Consider the following 24,685-nt stretch of genomic DNA (forward strand, 5'->3'; position numbering starts at 1 on the left):
TAGATTTGTCCAAGAAGCGTCAGGCGAATGAGGAGGCACCCCCACCCCCGTCCCAGTTCAACGAGGACATCGCCAATGTGGTCAAGTACCTTGAAAAAATGCCCCACGACCCCAGCCAACTGGGTAACATTGTCATGTTGCAGGAATGTGCCCTTCCCCCCACTAGGAGGTACAGTCATCTGTCCTCCCAGTGGACCCAGCATCCCTTTTACTGGTCTGGGGGTGGCGACTGGAAGTCAGCAGGTGTAGCCATTCTGATCAGGGGTGGATGTTTGACGCTTTGCATGATCTCATCTGTGGCCTACTGGTCATAGACGGTTTGTGGGCAGGAGAGCCCGTTAGGCTCATCAACGTGTACGCCTCCCCTGAAAAGAACAACCGGCTAGATATTTTCCAGACCTTGAGGACTTAACTCGCCATCACCAGAGCGGTAAAAATGGGCGGTGATTTCAACTGCCCAATAGAGGAGTATAGGTGCAGCTCCGGCATCATGGCAAAATTGGACATTACCTCCCATCTTCCTAAAGAGATGGTGGCAGAAGCTTACTTTAAGGATGTCATGGGCTTCATCGGAAATGGCTCAGAGTTTTACTTCTGGTGCTGCCCCATTAGATCCATCTGCTCAAGGATCAGCTTCATCTTCACATCGAGAAAGGTAAGGTGCAACAGCCACGCCATGGTTCCCTGCTTCTTCTCCACACCACAGGGCCATTCTCTTTCAGGGTGACCTCAGTGAGGGCTTCGGCCCGGGCCCAAGCTCCTTGTAGCTGAACTGAGCCCTGCTGCAAAAAGAGGAACTGATGGAAGAACTGAGTATGTCAACTGGAGGGAGGACAAGAGGCATTAATCAAAGTAAGTGGTGGAAGTTTGTAAAAGTTAAGCTCCGCAGCTTCTTTCAAGCAAGGGGACGCTAACAGGTGTGTGCTAGGAGGAGGGAACTCAAGTGACTCATGTACCTTGACATCCACAGTACAGTGCTGGTGAATAGCTGGAAGACTTACCCCTTCCCAGTCCTCTCCAGGATCGGACAAGGCTGCCCTCTGTCACCTCTTCTTTTTGTTGTGCAGCGCTTTTGCGGAATGCATCAGATGGAACCCAGAGATCTGAGGGATCACCGCACCGGGACCAGACAGAAGGGAAGCGAAGTGCTTGCTTTACATGGACGACATGACGGTGTTCTGTACGAACAAGCGTTCCATCAGCATGCTTGTCCAGATCTGCAAAGACTTTGGCCGAGCTTCGGGGGCCAAAGTCCATCCCTTTCAACATCAAGCCAGACTTTATCAAGATCCTTGGCATCTGGTTCGGAAAGGAGGGAGCAGCCCTGAAGTCATGGGAAGGGAGGCTGTTGAAAATGCGTCAGAAGTTTGGCCTCTGGAGCTTCAGAGACTTCACCATCGAATCTTCACCCTGTGTTGCAGTACCTTGCCCAAGCCTGGCCCCAACGCACCAACACCTGCAAGGCCATTACGAGGGCGACATTCCACTTTATCTGGGGCTCAAAGATGGACCGAGAGCGAAGATGTTCAAAGAAAATCAGAAAGCCGTCAAGGGAGTTCCGGAAATCGCAACGAGGCTGAGAGTCTTCTTCGCCTGCAACATCGTAAGAAAGATGTTGGTGGACCGATTTTCAGTTTCTGCTGGAAACTCCATGTCGCGTTTCTTCCTCCTCCCACTATGGAGGAGCCTGGGATGGGACAAGTGGAACAGCTCTGTGCCATACAACTGTGAGCTGTGCACAACTGAAGGGTATTTTAGGAGCAGAGTAGTCTTTGGTATCATCCTGCCATTGTCTGCTAGGAACTTATAGCCTCTCTTCTCACAGTCCCCAGTGCCTGTTGTAGTGTTAGGGTTGGTCGACCTGCTGCTGTGTATATCTGCTGAATTTACTGTTGCGGATTTTGCCTGTTTCTGAATGTATGCTGCCTGGACCGACCTTTACCTGTGACTCCGAATCTGGTACACTGAAACCTGTGTATGACTTCGGGCTCTGTATTCTGCACTTGTCTCTGTTGGAATCTTTTGTTTCACATTTTTTGGGGCTCCTGGTCCTTTGTCAGTCCTTCCCCAGATGCCATTCCTTGTGCCTGGGACTATGTGCTGGGACAGCGCAACTAGTTTTCTAAGGCTGAATGGTGGCTTGGTATAGGCCACAAACCAATGTGGCATTAGATTGGGGTTTGGCGAGCACTATTGATGGACCAGAGCCTTACAATAACTAGTCCAAGCAGGTCAAGTAGGTAATCTTGTGCTAAGATAAATATGTAGCAGGAAAGAAAAATTTACAAGAAGTATATAACAGTTCTTTGGATTCCTAAAAAAAACCTATATTGGCACATATTGGACATAAAATAACAAAGGCAAGTCTATAGAGGTTTGGATGGTACTACCGTATATTAAAATGAAAAGATTGTTATGCATGATTAGTCAAAGATGCCCAACAACACTTAAAACATCTAAAAACACCAAAGCGAGAATAAAAAACAGCCACCATATTCACTTAAGATAAAAAACCAGTGGGGGCGTGGTACGCTATGGCGGTGTGAAGAAGCTTCTTGTGAGAACTCCTGATGCCACCGCTGCATTATCAGATCTGGCAGCTTCATATCAGGTGTTTCCCTTCCTTAAATCGCATGCCACGCGGTAAGAATCCCGGATCCAAGCAAGCGGGTAAGAAAGCGGATCTTACCCGCTATTTCCCCTCACAAGACTCCCCAGCCTTGGGCCACGACGCATCCAATATGGCATCCTCCCGCTCCTCACTGCCAGACACCAGCACTGGAGCCCGAGCCACTGGCTCTGCCAGCCCCACAGCTTTTGCAATAACAACCCCTAGGGTATGACATTCCTGCATCAGGCACAGCTGACCCCATGCAGGCTTATGTCTGCCACACCATGCTGCAGGAACTTTTCTCTTCCTTGCCTACTAAAAGTGACATGGAAGCCATGCATTCACGTATGGAGCGTTCCCTGCGTAAAGATTTCGAGGCAGAGCAAAATAATGTGACTGCAGTGGCTGATAGGGTCACTGCCCTGGAAACCTTCACATCTACAGTACAGTCATCTGTGGCTACCCTGGAGATATCTATGGGGGGGATGCTTTCACAACTTACCTCCATGTTTCTCCGTACTGATAACCTGGAAAATAGCAGTTGCAGGAATAATGTAAACCTGTGGGGAATTCCTACTGACACAGCTAATGTCGACCTAGAACATTCTGAACATTTGGGAACATTTGGGAAAAAGGCTTAAATAATTAGAGGAATGGATGATGGTCTACATATTCTGATATGGCACAGTAGCCAATTCTATCCCTGCCTGGGAGACAAGAGTGATACCCCATGGCCCCTTACTGGCAGTATCTGATATCTAAATGAAATACCTTTGAAAAGGGGCTGGATAGTTTACATGCTTTAGAGACCACTGTGAAGCTCCGAGATTACATGGCTATCTCCTTCTTTTCCTGGGAGCAGGGCTGTTTTTATATCCTGTTTTTATTTTTCTACTTGCTCTCTGTGTTTTATGCATATTTGCACTATGGATCACAACCAGTGGTTTTATTGAAATACAAATACAATACAAATGGCGGTAATATTCTGAGGCTTTTTATACCGCAGTGGATGTAATATTCTGAGGTTTTTTATACTGCAGTGGATAGAATTTTGATTATGGCCATGGCTTTTGATGGCCTGTCGGTTTTTGCTTCTATTCTTTACACTGCCATGCTGTGTATATTGTTTTCTTTGGGTCCACCAATTTAAAAATGTTTATATATGCAATGTGGTAGCTATTTTTCTACCTCCACATTTATTTCTGTTCTCTTACCTGTTTCAACTTAGTTTGCTTCTATATTAAGGGAAACAGTACTTTCTATGCCTACTTTTATTGATATTTTATTAGTATTATAATTGGATGCAGGGGTGGCAGGCGGTATTATGCTCGCCTTGCGCAACACTTTTCCCCACTAGTTTGCTCCCTTTCCTAGTAAATAGGCGCTAAGTACTTACTACCTTTTCTGACCCGACTGTAAGTCAGGGACACTCTTACTGTCTCTTTCCTTTTTTTTTTGTTCTTTTTTTCTCTTCTGCTCTTTTCTCTTCTTTTTCTCTTTACTCTCCATAGCAGAGCCCTCCCCCTTCTTTCCCCCTGTGCTGTTCCCTCCCAGACCCATTGGCCTTGACTTGGTGGAACAGGCGGGTTTGTTTGGCCCTATGTCACGGCTCCACAAGGCAAAGTGGTGGACCCCCTGTGGGGGGAGACATGCACAAGTCGCAGAGTCTAAGCAGTAGCTTGGTCTTCTCCAGAGCCTCTAGAGGTGAGGATTTTGTGCGGGAAGCTACTGCCAGGTTGTGGCCCCCGTGCCTGCCAAGGCATGCGACTGCCAACAAGCAGGAACTGAAGCGTAGTACAAAAAGGAAATCCAGAAAGGTAGTCAGACAAGCCAATAGGTCAGGACCGGCAGCTAACAAAGATGGTCAGGAAACAACAGTAACCTGGAAGCAGAGCCAAATGAACTCCTTGTTCAGGCAACTTCCTGTTGCCAGGTCACTTCCTTAAGAAGGGAAGAGGGGCGTGGATCAAGTGAGCCGCAGACATCAATCTGCGGATGTTGGCCAGCAGGGGGAGGGAGTCAGCGGAATACTCTAGTTCTCCGAGGCAAGGGAGCAGGTGACGGAGCAGGAAGTAAACAGAGTGTTCGATCTAGAAGCAGAGATGGTGCTGGCAGCGGGAGGCTGCAAGGAAGGTGAGCAAGAAGGAGGCACAAGTGACCTCGATTTGTGAGAGTTTGTGACACCCTAGTTTACTGCCCTCATGTGGCTAAAAATTTCATCAATCAATGCCAGGGGCCTCAATTCACCAACCAAGCGATCAGTAGTGCTGAATGCCCTCAATTGTTTGAAATGCCAAGTGGCAGTTATTCAGGAGTGCACCTGACCCATCTGGTGGATTGGTGCAGACACACAAGTTTTAAGGGTTGGGTGAGATTAGAAGATTCATTGTCTCCAATACTGCTGAGTTACTTGCAGCTCTCTTCGTCTTCATGATTAAACACTTCCCTAGGGAACACATTCCCTTCTTCGATGTCACCTATACTTGGCCACCCAGACTTCCCTACTAGTAGGAAAAACATGGTCTTTAAGCAGTGGATCGAACAAGGTATTTTTCAAGCTATGCATTTTATGCAGGCCCCTGACTGGACTGCAATTGGACAGATTCAGCTGGACTTTTCCCTTCCTCCCCTAGAGAAGAATACAGCTTCAGTATTTTATTTCCTCATTGCTTTCTGCCCAGACTTTCCATAGATCCCTCACCCCTTTGGACAATTTGTGTATGCCTGGGGATCCTCTGGGGGGTATATTATCCTATGCATATCTATGCACAGGGATATCTATTGAGGACAGACTGGAGCTGGCACTGCTGCATGTGTCTGCGATTTCAAAGAGGCTCTACAAGCGCTCCCTCCTGCGCCATTTACTGAATGCTGGTAAGGCATGTATTTCTACACTATGGAAGCATACTGCCCCACTTGCACTTAAACAATGGATTACCAGGGTGAATGACATACATTACATGGAGGAACTAACAAAACCAGGGGAGCAGCGATCACAGAGACTGGTACGCACCTGGTTTTACTGGGATGATTTTAAGAGTTTTGCTGAATATAGACAGTTGCTTAGCTCACCTGACTAATGTCACAATGCTTTTGGGTCACTGCATGCCCATATCCCCATCCCTCCTTACCTACCCCCTTGTTCCCTTCTTTCCTTTCTTTTTCTATCATCCTCCTTTTCTTCTTATATTTACTTTTTTTTTTTTTTAAAACAGGAACCAACAATGTTATTAATTTTGACTTGTGCAGGTATCTGGTTGACCTGGTCATATGACTGTCTGACACTGACTGAATGTGTTTTGCACTGTTTGTTTATTATGTGCATTATGATACTATGTGGGGGTTTATACCTAACAAGTCTGTGGATTTTTATTATGCTCTGTACTATGTATCATACTGGTTTAGTGTCATATGTTAGCATACAACTTCTGTTTTTGTCTTATTGTTGGGTGCTTATAAAAATAAAAAATAAATAAACAAATAAATGACCCATTATTGCCTGGGGAGGCAATAATTATTAATCTAAGAAGGGATACATTTCTCTATTTTATGGTTATGTTCCTTTACACTCCCTAATCCAACCTACACTTATAATGGGCCCATCAACCCTGTGAACTGGAAAATTAACAATGATCCAGTCTCCAGGACTAAGGCTACGTACACACGTCAGAAGATTCTCTTCCGATAATCACCTCAGGGCTGATATCAGACAAGAATCTGGCATGTGTACAGTGTTCGTCGTTTATAGCTCTGTCCTGGTAGATCCACGAATTAAGAACAAATTTAATGAAAGTGAAGGGGGAGAGAGTGCAGCATGGTGACTCATGGTGTGCTCATTCTCCCCCTCCCCTCTTCATAGAGCAGAACAATGCTCCATGTTCAGTGCTCGTTCTTGTATCTTTGGTCTTTTGTCGAGAAAGATCCTTTCCAACAACAAATATTGAACATATGTACGCAGCCTAAGAGTCCTTCTCTTTCGATAGAGTGGTTACCCCCCATACACAAGGCCAAGGTGGCCTTCAACTTATTTTTAAATCCAAAGACACTTGATGCCACTAGGAATGTTTATTAAAAAAATATATTCTGTGCTACCTTGGAAAGGAAATGCTGAAATGATTCCTGACAACTCCTAGCTCGTTTTTCAGTTACCATCCAAAACTTGTCGGATGAGAGATGACTGCTTCTACTATGGGCATAGACATTTCCTAAGACTTCATTTCTAGTAGAAGATCATCCAGATGGTAATAAAATTCAGAACAGAGCATCCTGTAACTAAATGAATATTAATACAACAACCGGGGCTGGGCAAGAAACTTTAGGAGCTTTTTTTTGGTTGTGTTTAGGTGTTTTTGTGTATTTATAGGTGTTTTAAGTATTTTTTAAGAATTTTTCTCATGTTCTAATGTTAGGTTGTGGTGCGTTTACCACTTCCCTTTGCCAGGTGCTGCTGCCTCTTGGGAGGTAGCATCTCCCAGTGCCAGTTCCATGAATGAATAGGGGCAGCAGTAAGGAATACTACTACTGCTTACTGCTTCCAGCTGTCAAATGTGGGGGCAATGGTTCTTTAGGAACCAGGGCTGCAGTGCAAGTGTTAGAGCAGCTGGTAAAGTGCTGGCTGAGCAGGATCACTTGATCCCAAGGCAGGTCTGAACCTCCCCTTTTACTTCTCTGCCACATATCTTGGTTTAAAACATCTTACTTGCTTACAAATCTAGCAAAAGCTGTATGGGCATTTATAAGTGTTTGGAATTAAAGTCAGTGTAGAAGTAGCCTAACATAAATGATTTTAGAAACTAAATGAATATATTTTCATTTTATTAGTAGGGAATATATACATTTGCTTGCAGCAGAAAACTACAACTTAAAACTAGAACTCTGAATAAACTTTTTTTTTTTTTTTTTAATAGGATGAGGTAATGGTAAAGTTGTTTAGGTGTTTATTGCAGGTAGAGAGACCTTTCCCTCTTTTTTGCTCGCTACATTTGGCAGATGATTGTGATTTGTTTTAGAACCACCCATGGAACCATCCTCCAATCACTGGAACAATGTGCAGTTTATTTCCCCTCCCTTTGGCTCTTTACTTTCTGTTTCAACGGAACACATTAATCTCTGTGTGGACTGTATAGAAGCTGCATCTACTCACAGTTTCTCTGTGTTTTCTTATAAAACATTTATCATCCGCCAGGTAAGAAAAAAATGTATTTATTCCTGAGTTCCCTGAGTTATCAACAAATTCTTCCAGAGACTGCTAAAGTGTAGAATCTGTTGTATAGGACTGCAGGACCCAAGTGTCACATGACTTCTATATTTCTTAAAGTGTCTGAGGGCAAAAACTTTTAAATTTGAAAAATCTGAATCTTCTACTTTTTGTATTCGGTACAGTGTGTGAACTGCTGGGTTTCACTTCAAAATGTTCAAAACTCCTGCCAAAATCAGTTCCTGTATGTTGCTGGGAGTGAGCAGCAGATGGCACTACTAACTGCGAAGCTGAATTAAGACATATCCCTTCATTGCTTCCAATTTGTATTCCTTCTTTTCAGATATTTTATCGTTTTTTAAGGGAAATAAAACAAAAAGCGGGGGCCGGGGGCGGTAATGTAAAAATAACAACAGTTACAAAAACAAAATTAAACATCAGAGAGTACATCATCACAAAAAAATATTAATGTGAGGGATCCAAAGACAAACAAAAAACTGCCGAACTCTTAACAGAACTTCCATCTGGCTTTTTGTTGATATCTATTCTAAATGTCTTGCCATGATCCATATAAAAATATCAAATCTCTGTCCAATTTTTATTCCTTTATGTAATATGGCTCCCGGACACCGGTACAAGTTCCAGCTATCACTGATAACAGGACAGTTTATGGTTTTAAAAATTTGTGCTTGTACAAATTCCATATTTAAAGATTGGACCAGTAAAGTTCCTGTTTCTTGGATGTATGTAAAATTGTTATCAACAAGTTTCAAAGAATTTCTACTTGGGAAAATGTAAATATAGTCATTTCATGCTATCCAAAAAATCTAAATTGATTAATATTTTTTGTATTAGAATCAAAGTATAAACTTGGGTTGGGCCCCTCATACCACAATCTCCTAGCTTAGAGTGTATAACAAGAAAATAAATGAAGCAGTGCTAGACTGACTAGGCAGTACGCAGGGCAGAGATGTTCCTTCGCATTAACTTATTATAAGGTGGAGAAGTGACAGAACTTTACTGCTACTTTCAGTATATGTACTTGTATCCTCTGCATCATAGCAAATGCATCACTGTGTGAAGAAGTGAATGGCTAAAATCAGCTGCAACCCACAAGCACATGGAACTGGTAGTGGGGTGCCTAATTCTACTGTAGCCCTTGTTAAAGTAACAAAATTATTACATGAAAAAAATACATTGAGGGAATGTGACCAGTATTAGCCAATAATGTGCTGGCCTTTAAGTGGAAATAAAGTTTCACTTTTTGCAAAAATGACCCGCCTTATTGTGTATTAAAAGGGAGAGGTGGTCTCCCCCCTGCAAGCTATTGTTCCTGCCTGATCTATCAAAAAAAAACTGAGCGGTGCAACCACAACTTTGGTTGCCAGGATATCCAGCAATCCCGGTTTCCCTTGCGCATGCCAGGAGTGTACGTCATCCCAGCCTCAAACTGAAACATATAATTTTTTCGGAGGGGGGGACAACCTCGCTATACTTTTATGTTTCGGGATATTGTCCCATGGGTTCCCCCACAATTTTGGTGACAATTTAATTCTGACTTTCCTACTGACTACAGGGTACAATGTCATCTGGCAGTTAAAATGCCTCTAAAGCAAATCCTAGCTATTTTGAAGAATAGTTTAACGATTTTGAATAGGAAAATTTGAAGGGCAAAACATAAGTAAAGGAAACTCGAGCAATGGGATGAAACAAATAAAATGCATAAAAACAATTGAATCCACAGGCGAAAAGTTTATAAATAGAGCCCTTGAAGTCACCTTTGACTCGTCACTCTTTTTTACCCCCCACATCCAGAACAGATAGTGCTCCGTAAAATGTTGCAGCTTAATAACATACTAATATCATATTAGGAAAGTATTGCAGTGCAGTGTTCTTTATTTATTTCAATTGAATAAATAAATAAATGTATCGGTCTAGATTTGTCAATCCTATTAATAATGTGCCTATCTTGAACATTTTTTACAGAAATGGAAGTGGCAGATGGGGTGTCAGAAAATACCAGCATGGAAAACATGATGTTGGTAAGTTTAGGACTCAGACAATGTGATTTTATTTTTACCCCTTTTTCAGTTATTGTTTTTAAAATAACACACTGTGTTATGGCCCCATAGTGGCGACCTCCAACACATAATGCAAATGCTGCAAATGTTGTAAAACAAGACAAAACCCTAAACTCAGATTCACCCTGCACAATTTAGGTGCAAGCTGACTGAGAGTAGTCATGACTAGAGGTGGATTTGCCCCCCTGGCAGTATTCCCGAGTGTGGCTCAGGGTAAAAAAAACATGCAAAAAGCCGAAACCCCGAGCCACACTCGAGGTAGCTAAAAACAATAAAAAAATACACAGGTCCATAAATATTTGGACAGAGACTACTTTTTTCAAATTTTGGTTTTGTACATTACCACAATTATTTTTAAATGAAAAAAACTCAGATGCAGTTGAACTACAGACTTTCAGCTTTAATTCAGTGGGTTGAACAATAAGATTGCATAAAAATGTGAGGAACTAAAGCCTTTTTTTAACACAATCACCTAATTTCAGGGGCTCAAAAGTAATTGGACAAATTAAAAAGCTGAAAATAAAATGTTAATTTCTAATATTTGGTTGCAAACCCTTTGCTGGCAATGACAGCCTGTAGTCTTGAACCCATGGACATCACCAGATGCCGGGTTTCCGCCTTTTTAATGCTCTGCCAGGCCTTTACTGCAGCGGCTATCAGTTGCTGTTTGTTTGTGGGCCTTTCTGTCTGAAGTTTAGTCTTCAACAAGTGAAATGCATGCTCAATTGGTTTCAGATCAGGTGACTGACTTGGCCATTCAAGAATATTCCACTTCTTTGCTTTAATAAACTTCTGGGTTGTCCATCTGTATTATGAAACAGCTCCCAATCAATGTGACTGCATTTAGCTGGATTTGAGCAGACAGTATGTCTCTGAACACCTCAGAATTCATTCGGCTGCTTCTGTCCTGTGTCACATCATGGATAAACACTAGTGTTCCAGTGCCATGGCGGCCATGCACGCCCAAGCCATCACACTGCCTCAGCTATGTTTTACAGATGATGTGCTATGCTTTGGATCATGAGCTGTTCCACACCTTCTCCATACTTTTTTATTGCCATCATTCTGGTAAAGGTTGATCTTGGTTTCATCTGTCCAAAGAATGTTTTTCCAGAACTGTGCTGGCTTTTTTAGATGTTTTTGAGCAAAGCCCAATCTAGCCTTTCTATTCTTGAGGCTTATGAGTGGCTTGCACCTTGCAGTGCACCCTCCGTATTTACTTTCATGCAGTCTTCTCTTTATGGTAGACTTGGATATCGATACACCTACTTCCTGGAGAGTGTTGTTCACTTGGTTGGCTGTTGTGAAGGGGTTTCTCTTTACAATGGAAATGATTCTGCCATCATCCATCACTGTTGTCTTCCATGGACGTCCAAGTCTTTGGCGTTGCTGAGTTCACCGGTGCTTTGTTTCTTTCTCATGATGTACCAAACTGTAGATTTTACCACTCCTAATATTGTAGCAATTTCTCAATTTTTTTTTCTGTTTTTGAAGCTTAAGGACAGCTTGTTTCACCTGCATGGAGAGCTCCTTTAACCGCATGTTGACTGATCACAGCAAAATCTTCCACATACAAGCACCCCCTCCCCCCTCAAATCAACTCCAGGCTTTTTATCTGCCTAATTGATAATGACATAACAAATGAATTGGCCACACCAGCCTATGAGATAGCCTTTGAGTGAATTGCCCAATTACTTATGAGCCCATGAAATAAAGTGATTGTGATAAAAAAAAAGGCTTTAGTTCCTTACATTTTTATGCAATCTTTTTGTTCATTTTGTTCAACTCACTGAATAAAGCTGCAGGTCTGCGGTTCAACTGAATCTGAGTTTTATTTAAAATTATTTGTGGTAATGTACAGAACCAAAAATCGAAAAAAAAATTCTCTGTCCAAATATTTATAGCCCTAACTGTAATTATGATACATAAACTGCTTTAACATAATGGGCCTGATTTATTAAAGCTCTTCAAGGCTGGAGAGAATACACTTTAATCAGTAAACCTGGGTGATCCAGCTAACATGAAATGGATTTCCATCATTTGTTATTTGTAAGCAAATGTTTTAAATCCTGTACCAGATCCTTTCCAGGTTTGCTGGATCACCCTGCTTCACTTGTGAAAGTGTATCCTCTCCAGCCTTGGAGCGCTTTAATAAATTAAGCCAATTATTCCCAGTCTAGTTTCAATTGCACAAGTCTTGTGCAACTAGGGGATTTTCTGTGAAAGCAGTGTATGTATCATAATTATGTATGAATCTAAAGTGTATCAATACATTATTAGCTTTTCAACAAAACTTCCGGAGCCTCAAACCTTTTTATTTTGTCTCTTCATCCACTTGTACCTTGTAATGTCAAAACACCCAGTGGTAACTGGTTTGATGATTTTAAAGTAAAATGGAAGAATCAAAAGGGAAAGGTAACCAATAGGGGAGATTGCATTTTAGTTTGTTAGTAATAATTTGAAACTGCACGCAAGCAACTGGTATAAAAAACAAATGACATGTTTTTTTACAGGTTGTTTTATTCTAAATGATTTGTACTTCTATCCATCCAGTGCTGGTATTTGCCCCACTCTATCACAATGTGCACTCTGACAAGGTAGAAAACATAACTTTAATGCACAACAATTTAGTAAAACGTACAGGTCTTGTCCTCCCACCTCCCATCTTATTATTATGGACAGTGAAAGACAGAGCAGTAGACTCAATTTTTCACTATGCTCCCATCAACATGCTCCTTTAACTGCAACCAACCACACTGACACTTTGTTCTGATTATTTCTCTCTCTATAGTCTGAACTGTGCTGTGCTTTGACTACAAAAGACTAGTACCAAATTTTGGTACTTACACTGTTTTTCGTTACCAAAACAAATAAATAATTTTATTCAATAATGGCTAAAGAACTTCATTAATTTGTGGAAAATTTTACTCATTGACTACAAATTCCATCACATTTTCCCACCCTGAAGGTTTATTATCAGCCCTTTCTGAAATACTAATTCTAACCATTAGGAATTGAAGAATGCCTATTAGAAGCAAAAAAAAAAAAAGGTGGATATGTTGACAGCCAGTATAAAGCTTCTTTCCCACAGAAAGTAATTCAAGATTCACAAATAACAGACTCCGAGTGGAAGGAGCCATGGAAGGAGCCACAGAAGGAGCCTGGAAAGATGACAAAGAAAAAAAAACCCAAGGCTAATGGCTGCCTTAATGGTGGAGGCCTCAATAGATATCAGTGAACCTTAAGCCCGGATTATGCTGGGATGCATCACAGCAAGAAGAAAACTTTGGCTAAGACCCAGGGTGGATGATCCTGCATCAAAACATAACTGGTGCAAAATTTCTTTGGAGGGTAAAACAAGCTTGATTCTCAATTCTGGATTCTAGATTTATTTCTGAAGACACTTGTCTATTGAAAAAACACCCCACAAGTCAGTAGGAGAGAGACACAATCATATAAGCCTGGAAGGGAGTTCCTAAGGCCCTTTAAATTTTGTCCGCCTGTTCACTTGGAGCCAAACTTTCAAGTTGTGGCCAGGAGTGGGAAAACTTCATTGGGACACTGCCAAAGTTGGATAAGGCCATGCATGAAAATTTAAAAACTCCCCAAGACAATTTTTAACACGCAAGTATATCGCTGTCTCCAACCAAGGGAAAAAATGCTAAATCAGCATATTTTGACACTCCGACAACAGAAGGCCATAGTGTTTGTTCCTTCAAGATAGAGGTTCAAAGGATCCTCCATCATCTCTGCCACCTTCTGCCTCCATCCCAGAGCTGATGCAGTTAGGGCTTGCTAGACCATCTGTTAAAGAATGTCAGAGAAAGATCCAGGCCCACCTTTGCTTTTACTGTGGCTATTCCAGGCACTTTCCATGCATCTGTCTATTCAGGCTAGCAGGTAAAAGGTAAATCAACTTCCCCACCACCAAGCTACCTCCTTATCAGCTCATGTTTTCCTGTTCTTGTCCCTCCAGGGTCTGAAAAGAATCCTCAAAGTCCAAGTGATACTTGACTCCATGGACCTCAAGCACGACAAGTCCACATCCCTCTGCACGGCAATGTACAGCCCTTGTTCTTGCATCTTGCAGACGGGTCTAAAACTAAGTCTGGGCCAGTAACCCCTGGAGATCTCCTCCCCACTATCTACCCTGGCCATCATGGATTTTTGAGTTTTGTTATCTTACCCTCTCCACTTTTTCCCATCATTCTTGGCATATCATGGCTGCAGGCCCATAATCCATGTGTCAATTGGTCCACTGGAGAGGTGTCCTTACCCTCTGTTTTTTGTCTTTAATTTCCTTTGTTTGGACACAGAGAAAATGTCATGTCCCACCTGCTTACCAGAATTACCTGGATGTCTTTGATAAAGCAGGGGTTTATGCTCTCTCCACTCTCCAAATTATTACTTTCCAAATAAACACCTACCTGCAGTTGAGAACCCGTTTGGTCATATTTACCCTCTTTCTGAACCTGAGTTTGCTACCCTAGTGTAATAAATTGATGAGAATCTGAAGAAAGGGTTAATCCAACCATTCATGTCCCAAGCTGGAGCAGGCATATTTTTGTTAAAAAAAAGATGGCACCCTTTGACTACCTACACACATATATTAATACACGCAATAATTGTCATTGGAAAGGATCTTTCACAATCCTTTCCAAAGACAAACTACTTCATGATGCATGAACAAGTGCTGTACATACAGCATCGTTCTGCTTTACGAAGAAGGGAGGGGGAGAACGATGGAGCGCCACCCCGCTGCATTCTCTCTCTCTTCACTTGGATTCGATCGTTGGTCGTCCATCATCCGGGGATCCGCCACACGCCAGATAATGTACACACGCCAGATTCTTGTCCGATATTGGCCCTAGGGCGTGTAACATCCCCACCACTAGAGCCTCTGGGCAGCTTTTTAGACTCTACACCCTGTGCACGTCTGTGTCAACTGAGATGGTGACATGGAGGGTTCGCCATCCTGCCCTGCGTTACACTGACAAGTTCATTCTTTGTGGAGAAACCGCGTAACTGCTTGGTCAGTATAGTACCTGGTTTTTTTACAACATTGGTAAAAATTATGCCTGGTTCTTCTCAGCTGACATGTCACAGATTTAAGTCAGTACGAACTTTATGTAATGCCGCCTCAGTGGCGACAGTGGGATTCAATTTATGTAGTTGAACCGCTCTAAGGTAGTCTGCTTTCAGTCGAGATTGGCTTGGGTGCATTCTTTCTTTTGGGCTGAAGACAATTGGATGAGGTGACCCCTCTGTACTGATATATAAGCACCCCATAATACAACCAAGGAGGAGCTTAAACCATTATTCATTAAAAAAATACTTAAAATGGCCAATAACTTATGAATTATATCTGGATGTGCTAATAACAAATCATTGATCGACCACATTCAGAAGTATGGCTGGATTATCAAAAACCTACAAACGATAACCACCAGATCATGGTCAGACCATGATTCTGCTGGAATACCTGCCTTGAGAATGTCACAGAATCCAGCAGGTCTGGGGCATCTGTGCCTGTTTCTGGCTTACCCTCCTTGCAGTCCCCTGCTCCCAGCACCATCTCTGATTTTGGATCCAACTCTCCATATGTCAACAAGTCCCATATTTTTAAATTGTTCTAGAATGACCTCGGTCTGGAGGGGAACTTCTAGGAGATATAGAACATGTATTCAATTTACTATTTAGGACAAAATTTGAATCAACGCAACAGATCAGGGTGTCTTGCATATGATGTTGAGTCTCCTGAAGCATCTTTTGTAAAATAAAAGTGACTTCCAAGTTTTGTATGTTACCTTACAAAATTATGCAGCTTCCTTCAGCATCAGCAGCCTGAGACACACAAACAAAAGGCAATGTCCTATAAAAAGTAATCATAACCCCTTTTTCCTTATTAGTAGCAGAGGTGCAGAAAACCTGAGGGTATTTTACATGCATGAAGCCAGTGCCACATCTTGGCTTGCTTACACTGTAAAAAACAAGAGTAAAAAAAACAGACGTTTCATAACGAAGCCAAAGCCCAGGTCCACAGTAACTAACCAAACTGCCAAAGAAAGGCCCAAGAGTCTCATAAAAAAATTTAGGAAAAATACTCAACTTCTCTCAGCTTTCAATCTGGAGACTTAGAATGAAAAACTTGAAATCCAAATCGTGCTAGAGCTTCAGAGCGTTGTGAGGATCTGGGTTGGGATAGATGGACCTGTATTAGGAGCCTGAGGGGACTTTTACCCAGATGGATATGGGGATACATCCTGCACTAGTAATCCTTGAGCAGCAAAACACGCATATGCTTCCTCACGAGATGTAATTTGATGTATGTGGCCTTGTAGTTGAAATAAAAGTTTAAAAGGGTAGCTCCATCTATACTTGATTCCATTAGCATGCAAGGTGGTAAGGTAAGGGCAGAGGGCCTGGCGTTTAGCAAGGGTAGGGGGGGTTAACATTTGTTCACTATTTTAGGGGGAATGCTTAGAATGGACAACAGAAGCCACACCTGGTTGGCATAAATAGCACCAATCATGACCTAGTCACAGAACAACCTGTTAAATTTTACAGCAACTTATGTGCCAAGTCACCTCATTTATTAGGCAGATTATTTATTCCAACATCGGTTAGACAACAAAAAATGGAAAATGAAACCTTGCATATTCCAAAAAATGTCTTTGGACAAAGACCCAGAGGAGTATTTCTCTTGCAACTTTAGGCTTCCCTTCTTTTGTGATGGGGTTCCCATGTCCCCAGCAGATGAACATAGATCCTCTGGTCTGTCCAAAAGCCTTTGCTCTTTCTCCCCTAATCCATCAAAATTTGGTGGGGATGCACAGGAAATTATGTAAAGGTTTTAGCAATCATACTGTATTGGCAAAGACACACTAATGGAATCAACCGGGGATTTTCAGGTGTTTTTGAATGCAGTTATGTTGTATGGTTAGGTTCCATTCCTGGTAGGAACCCTTGGTTTACCAAAAAAAGCCAAGAAGTGAGCGTGCTGAGCTTACACCCTGGCAATGTTTCACTCTTTCCCAGACCAATATACCGGTAGAGTACTGGAGGGAATGGCAAGCAATCTTGGATCGCAGACAGGCAGGGATCCACATGAAGGAGGCAATTGCTGCCCCTGTGTCAGACTGAGCTTCCATGTCCAACCATTGAGGCCATCTGGTTAATAGCGTTGTGCAAGATAGCAGATCCACTTGTGCGGTTCTTTAAAAATATCTGAAACTTTGGATGCCAAGACCTTCCATTGTCCAGGGTTTGAGCATTGTGAAACAGTTGATTGCTGTCTCCTTGCGACCCCAGGTAAATTCCATAACCTTGAATTGGAATAGGTCAAGAAACCTCTGTGCCATAGACATTGGGAGTGTGTGAAACAGGTAGAGTAACCTGCTTAGAACTTTCATCGTGTTCATGTTCATCTTGACTGCTGTGATCCCCCCCAGCCAACCTGTAACCCTTATAGACAGGCAAGTTGATTAACAATCTTTAACAGGTTGGAGACTGATAATATTGGTGAGGTTAGGTACATCAAAATATCATCCGCAAATAACACGCATTTATGCTTCATCTTTCCACACAAGATACCTCTAATGTTGGGGCAGCTACGTAAGGCTTTTGCCAGTGGAGAGGGGGCAACCCTGTCTGGTGCCTCGCTTGATAGAGAACATGTCAGAATACAAACCCCCTAATGAGACCTTTGCTGCAGGCATGGTATATAGTAGTTAAAAGCTGTAGGAAGGTACCGCCGAAGTTCATACGCCAAAGTATATAGAAAAGGTAGTCCCAGGACAAGCTTTTGAATGCCTTTTGGAGGTCTATGGACAGTAGCATAGCCTTTCTCAAGGTGCTTTTGTCCCAATTAGAAATTAGGTCAAAAGACCTCCTGATATGGTCGGGGGCTTGGTGGAACAGTATAAAACTGACTTGGTCAGTTTACAGGAGTGACAGGATCTCGGTCATGATCTTGAGATCACAATTAATGAGAGATATTAGGTGATAGTTAGGGAGTGATGCTAACCTGGCTTGGGGATTACACTGAGATGTTGATGTCCATAAAGCTGGAAAAGGTTACAACACCATCTCTAATGATTTTGGAATTGAACAAACAGATTGTGTACAAGTGGAGGAAATTTACCTTACCCAAAAGTGGTCAACCATTACTATGAAATACCTCGATGTGCAAGGCGTGTAATAGTCCAAGGGGTTACAAAGGAACTTGGGGTAACTTCTAAGCAACTGGAAGCTTGTTTTGCATTGGTGAATGTTAATGGTCATGAGTCCACTATCAGAAGAACACAGAACAGCAGTTTTGTGTATGGCAGGGTAGCAAGGAGAAAAGCACTGCTCTTCCACAAAAATATTGCTGACCTTCTACAGTTTGCTAAAGATCGTAGGGACAAGCCAGAAGGATACTGGAAGAATGTTTTGTCGGCTGATGAAGCAAAAATAGAACTTTTTGTCTTAAATGAAGAACGTTCAAATTAGAGAAAGAATATCTATGCTGGAATGCTGTGTTTTTCTATGCTGTGTTTATCTGTCTGTGAACAGAATCTTAAGAGACAATCGGTCAGGCAGCAAGACAACAATCCTATAAACACAAGTCGTTTTTACCAGAAAAAGGTTAGAGAACAATAAAGTGAATGTTCTGGAATGGCCAAGTCAAAGTCCTCACAATAATCCAAATGAAATGCCGTGGAAAGACCTACAACAAGTGGGTTCATAGAAGGAAACCCACCACCATCCACATGCACAAGGGAGACACACCAAATACTGTACCCATAGCATGATTCACTTTTGTCACACATTGATATGTTTATGGGTCTTTTTTTTTTCAATGATTACATGACCAAATATAAAAGTTATTGTTTGCTTTTTTCATCTCCTTTTTAGGATTTTTGAGATTTCTGTCAAAAACTAACAGTCAGTGTTAATGAAGACTTTCTACAAACATTCCCTTTTTATTTCTCCAAGTGGTTTTCTAGTGGCATAGCTAAAGACCTGTGGACTCGATGTGAAATTTAATACTAAGCTCATTCTCTTTGTAGCTGTTGCAGAAGTGAGATTAGGGACTGTGTCTCATAGGCAAACAATAGTCAAACAATCACTGAAGTTTTTTATTGTTTTATACTGGTCAACTAACATCGTCTGATGGGTGACTAATATACATTTCCCTGAAAACACTGAACACAATTTCCTCATTTAAAACACATAATTATTAGTTTCAAATTACATACACTACATTTAGGAGCAGTTTTTTTTATTGATTTTTTTTTATATTTCAGGGAAATTATTAATTAACAATATTATTATGAATTAATTAACAAAATTGTTATTTAACAATATTGACAACAAAATATTAGTTATACAATAGTTGCAGTGGTACAGAGTTACTGTACTGTCATTATACATTTATAGATTATCATTATAATTATCTGATCCAAACCAATATAAATGTATGTTTTATTTAAACCACATTTTTTTCATTTTAACACGCAGAAGCCAGTCGCGTTTATTTATAAGTCTAAAGAGAAAAACCTCAGCGTGAAAGAAGATAAACCAGTTATTCACTATGCAAAGACAATTGTGGACTCAGAGAACATTGTTGTTTATTCAAGCAAACTTGAAGCACTCATTAGCCCTTATGTACCATGCAGTGCCCTGAGGGAGGGAGAAACAATTGAAATAATAACCAGAAAAAGATTAAAAAAGGAAACCATCCTGTCATCACTGCAAGACCCCAACTATAATGTGGGTGGAAAAGGAACTTTTTTTAAAGTGCAATGTAAAGGTTACACTGAAGGGGGAGCCCCCAAAAAAATATTAGATGATAAACACAGCTGGGAAAATAAGCCACTGGCTGTGTATGGAGAAGCACATCATACAATAGAAGAGGCAATTCTAAATGATAAAAGGTTATGTATCAAGTATGAATTTAATCTTAAAAATCCAAACAAATCTGCAACCAATGAAAATAATATACAGTTGTCATTTCTGGACCCTGATGTTGTATATACCATTCAGTTAACAAATTCTAAGAGGCCAACTACTAAACCTGATTGTAAGACCGAGAAATATAAACCTTCAAACCGTTCTGATAAGACCAGCAAAGATAAAGTTTCCCAGAATACTGAATTCCAAGCAGAAGATCCTCAAACTTCATCAGTTCCTCGATCTGAACACAAAGTACATGAACTACCTGAAATATACAGGACACCAAAAAGTACAACATTTTCAAGTAGTTTTAATAATCTCAGCAATAGCATTGGGGGAAGGGAGCTGAGAGAAAGTATAATAAAAAATCACAATCAGTACAAAAGGCCTATGCCTGCTGACACCTTTAAATCTCTAAATCGGAGTCTGGAAAGTGTGGCACTGCTTCGCTGTACAAATTCCACTACTATTAAAGAAATAGGAACCTTCTTCCTTTTAAGTGAAACTTTGGGACTCACTTGTTACCATGTACTCAAAGAATCGCTGATCTCAGAAAATCACCAACACTTATCTCCCAAATTTTCTGTAATATTTAACTATGATAATGAATCAGATGAGAAGGTGGAATACAATGCTTATCTTGAATGCCACAATGAAAATTTGGATATTGCATTTTTACGTATATCAAAACCTGAAAAAGGCTTATTACAGTATGTGGCCCCTCCACCACAGGAAGGCAGCGTGAGCATTATTGGCCATCCAAAGGGCCTCTACAAAAAAATTGATCCAATTTGTTCCGTGATCAATTTTTCTAAAAGAGCTGAACAAATTCTTAGCAACATTTTGTCTGACAGATCTTACATACATGTGCTGACAGAGCAAAATTTGATGTTAATGTCTCAGCCTGAACTTGTGACCTATGACACTTGTCTTTATTGGGGAGCTTCTGGATCCCCAGTTTTTAATGATCAAGGGCAACTTGTAGCAATGCACACAGGGGGTTATGCTGCTCGCACTGACTTAGAGAAGGAAAGCATTATAGAGTATGGGAGGAATATAATAGATATACTAATTTGTGGGGCAATTCATTTACCAGAGCTTTGTTTGTGGTTCAGGGGAATAGAGAAGCAAAACAGCAGCCTGTGCACTTACCTGAAAGACTACACTAGTGAGGGTAGGCATTCTGTGTGTATGCAGCCTTTTATTAGGTTGTTTTTACAAAGTCTTCACAAAGATGAAATGCCACAATGTCAGAATCCTGATGATAGTGGCATAGCTGAGTGCTTAATGGATATATCTTTATAATAGTTCAAATCTATGGCTGCTGAAACCTCCAAAGAGATCTATACTCAGCAGAGAGCTGCTAATATTAGCATAATGGTTGCCAACAAAATTAATTAATGAGATAATATCAAAAACTTATATAATTGATTCTGTGATTGATTACAATGTTTGTTGTTTATCATGGTTAAAGTGTTCCAATTATGGAGTGGCGGGAATACTTAGTCATTGCCCCTGATTCATCAAGCAGAATCGGATTATCGGTCGCGCATTCGTATTCGCGATCTGGAATCGTACGCGATCGCGCTATTCAGCAACTGAAAAAGATCGTGGCCGGAGCCGCGCATTGAGCTTTAGAGATCCTCCTTAATCGCGCAGCTGAAATCTAATCGCCTTAATTGGCAGATTCGTGCTCCCTATTGTGAAGGCAGGAATCCGTCTGGTAGTGAGGCGAGTGTACGCGCATACTCGAGTCCGGACCGCGGTAATCCGCGATCGCTGGCCGCGCGTACTTTCGCGCTTCCAGCGAGCGCGGATTTTATTGATGAATCAGGGGCATTGTATCTGATCATGCATTGTATGTAAACTGTGGGAAAAATGCACACAGATTTCTAGCAGAATTTTTTTTTTTTTATAGTAAACTCCTATGTATCTGCTTTTCATAGCTTTTATGATCCTATAATAGTCTCTTATAATCCTATATTAGTTTTGAAAATATGATATATTGTTATAGTGTGCTGATATGCAACATCCTTGTTTCTCTTTAGCTATGTTTTCTCTCTGGGCATTCCCTACACTGAGACTGCACAGCTGGAGGGGATTTGGAGCTGTGCTGCAGTGGATGAGCAGAATAGTTCCAGGTCAATTCTACACTGCCATTGGCTGCTGAGTCCTTATAGTCTCTCTGCTCTCAGAGCCTACCTGTTCCTGACCCATCAATAATACGCAGCCTGGCCTGACCTCTGCCTGTGACCCCAACTCTGCTTGTGCCTACTCCTTCTGTACCTTGTCTGTTGGACTGATACCCCGTGTATGACTTGGGCTTTGTACCCTGGATTTTCCCTCTAGTTCTTGTACTGATTAATCTGTGGGCCCTTGGTTCTCTGCCAGCCCTTCGCCAGATGCCATCCTTTGTGCATCAAGCCCTGGGGGAGACCCTGTGCTAGGGACACAACCAGTCAGCCAAGGCTAAGTGGGGGCTTGCTATAGGTGAAGAGTGCAGCGTTAGATTGGGGGACTGAGGTCTGGTGAGTTCTGATGCTGACCAAGACCTTACACTAAGTTTTCAATCGTTTCCTAAGTCTCTTGAGACTTTAATAATACGATCTACCTAATTCTGGTGGCTTTTCCCATCCTTCAAAGAAATCCACCTTCACCTCCATATTAACTCTGCACATGGATGGTTTAAACCCTCATGTCCTCTGCAAGTGTGCAGGCACTGTAACTCACTACAGAGATGGTGGGAACCCCTCCCAATTGACAGAGCAAGTATATAGAGCCAGAAACTTGGTGCAGGATCCCATATAATAGTTATAGTGTCTGTACAGACCTAGTAAAGCAGTGAAGGGATGACAAAAACAACTCATAGGGGCCTTAGCAAGTGTACAGATCCAGGAACTCGCTGCATTTATGATGATGGTAAGAGCAGATGTGCAGATACAAGAACTCAGCACAGGGATAAGAGAAATCCCTCATCATAGGCACATCAGGTTTGTAGATCACTAGAACAGAACAGCACTGTGTACAGCAGTTTGATCTCCAGTCACTGGAATTGATCACAAATGATAATTTCAAGTAACAGAAATCTGATATTTGTACAGGGCTTAAATCAGTCTTGACCCAAAAAATAGTTACATAGTATATTAAGTCAATAATATAATTGTGTATCCTACTTGAATCCTGATGAAACAATGCTCTCCACTCTGCTTGGCGTGATAACTGTACCAATGAGATGACACTGGAATTGTATGTGCTGGAGAACACATTTATATGTCTTTATGCCTTTATCTGTCTGTAATAATAGCAACAATTCCTAATAAAAAGAAATTTTGATTTTATTTGTTAGCTGTTTTGTTTTCTTTAAGTGGACCTGTATATTTTTCCATAAAACACGCTCAGTAATGTGCCAGCAAACACTGCCAGATATTATTCGTTGTCACAGAGAACCCAGTATCAGATTTTCCTAAAATTGTAAAAGATTGTTGAAAGAAACAGATTTCGATTCATTGAAATGAATTAGTCCTGTATTGGTAGTGACTTCTTGTCTCCCATTGCTGATTTCAGAGAATTAAGTGTTCATCTGTCCGTTCTTTACAAGCTCTCCCTCCAAATGTATATTTTCATATTTTTGACTTAAGATACAAAAGTTCCAAAAGACCCTGTGGTTTTTCAGAAAATGGCAGGTAAAGTGACAGCAGGCAAATAGGATTTTTGCGTGAGGTACAGTGTACAAAAGGCAGCATAAACATTAGGACATTAATAAAGGGTGGCGCTACATGTGAACTCAACCCACTAGCAGCAGTCTCTGCCATCAAAACAGCAGGAGACCGCATTGCTAGCTGGCATCATGACCTGGATGACATGTGTTAGGAATGTCACCCATAAAGTTGTGGAAAAGTAGCACGGCATCGTCAATGCTACCCAGAAGTGTGTAATACAATTTTAGTAAATAGAGTTCTGACAGGCGGCAGCAGGAGGAGGTGGTGGGCCCTGAGACCGAGGATGGACCGCATTGGTAACTGGCATCTAGAACTGGGTGTAGTGAATGGTCAATGGCACACAGAAGTGTGTAATACAATTTTAGTGAATGGAGTACTGACAGGCGGCAGCAGGAGGAGGCAGTGGGCCCTAAGAGCATGGAACGCATTGGTAACTGGCATCTAGAGCTGGGTGTAGTGCATCAATGCCACACAGAAGTGTGTATTACAATTTTAGTGAATGGAGTACTTACAGGTGGCTACAACAGCAGAAAGAAAGGGGCGGTGGGCCCTGAGACGGAGTGTAGACCGCATTGGTAACTGGCATCTCGAGCTAGGTGTAGTGCATCGTCAATGCCACACAGATGTGTGTAATACAATTTTGGTGAATGGAGTACTGACAGGCGGCGACAACAGCAGCAGGAGGAGGCAGTGGGCCCTGAGAAGGAGCAGGAACCGCATTGGTGACTGGCATCCAGAGTTGGGTGTAGTGCATCGTCTATGGCACACAGAAGTGTGTAATACAATTGAATGTAATTGTAATACAATGAATTGAGTACTGACAGGTGGCTACAACAGCAGGAGGAGGAGGCAGTGGGCCCTGAGAAGTAGCGGGGACCGCATTGGAAAATGATATCCTCACTTGGGTGTAGTGCATTGTCAATGCCACACAGAAGTGTGTAATACAATTTTAGTGAATGGAGTACTGACAGGCGGCGACAACAGCAGGTGGAGGAGGCAGTGGGCCCTGAGACGGAGTGTGTACCATATTGGTAACTGACATCCTCACCTGGGTGTAGTCCATCTCCAAGCCACCCAGAAGTGTGTAATACAAATATCTGAAATTTGTGATTAAACACAGGAGGGCCGGACCAAGATG

General features: G+C 41.8%; 1 protein-coding gene across 4 annotated transcripts; it reads left to right on the plus strand.

Moving 5' to 3' along the window:
- The first annotated feature begins 4,621 nt into the window (after positions 1-4,621).
- Positions 4,622-23,166, plus strand: LOC140323140 (uncharacterized). Of its 4 annotated transcripts, none has more exons than XM_072399939.1 (3): positions 4,622-4,744; positions 9,795-9,850; positions 19,394-21,450. In XM_072399939.1, exons 1-3 carry the CDS (start codon positions 4,714-4,716, stop codon positions 21,131-21,133), a joined length of 1,827 nt encoding a protein of 608 aa, XP_072256040.1. In that variant the 5' UTR covers positions 4,622-4,713; the 3' UTR covers positions 21,134-21,450. The 4 variants fall into 4 exon arrangements, 2 of the variants coding, with proteins under 2 accessions (XP_072256040.1, XP_072256041.1); XR_011919310.1 differs by lacking the exon at positions 19,394-21,450 and adding an exon at positions 21,877-23,166 and having other exon boundaries at positions 4,662-4,744; XM_072399940.1 differs by lacking the exon at positions 4,622-4,744 and adding an exon at positions 7,664-7,796.
- Positions 23,167-24,685: the final 1,519 nt, after the last annotated feature.

This window comes from Pyxicephalus adspersus, chromosome 2 (genome assembly GCF_032062135.1).
Source record: "Pyxicephalus adspersus chromosome 2, UCB_Pads_2.0, whole genome shotgun sequence".
NCBI classification, from domain to species: domain Eukaryota; kingdom Metazoa; phylum Chordata; class Amphibia; order Anura; family Pyxicephalidae; genus Pyxicephalus; species Pyxicephalus adspersus.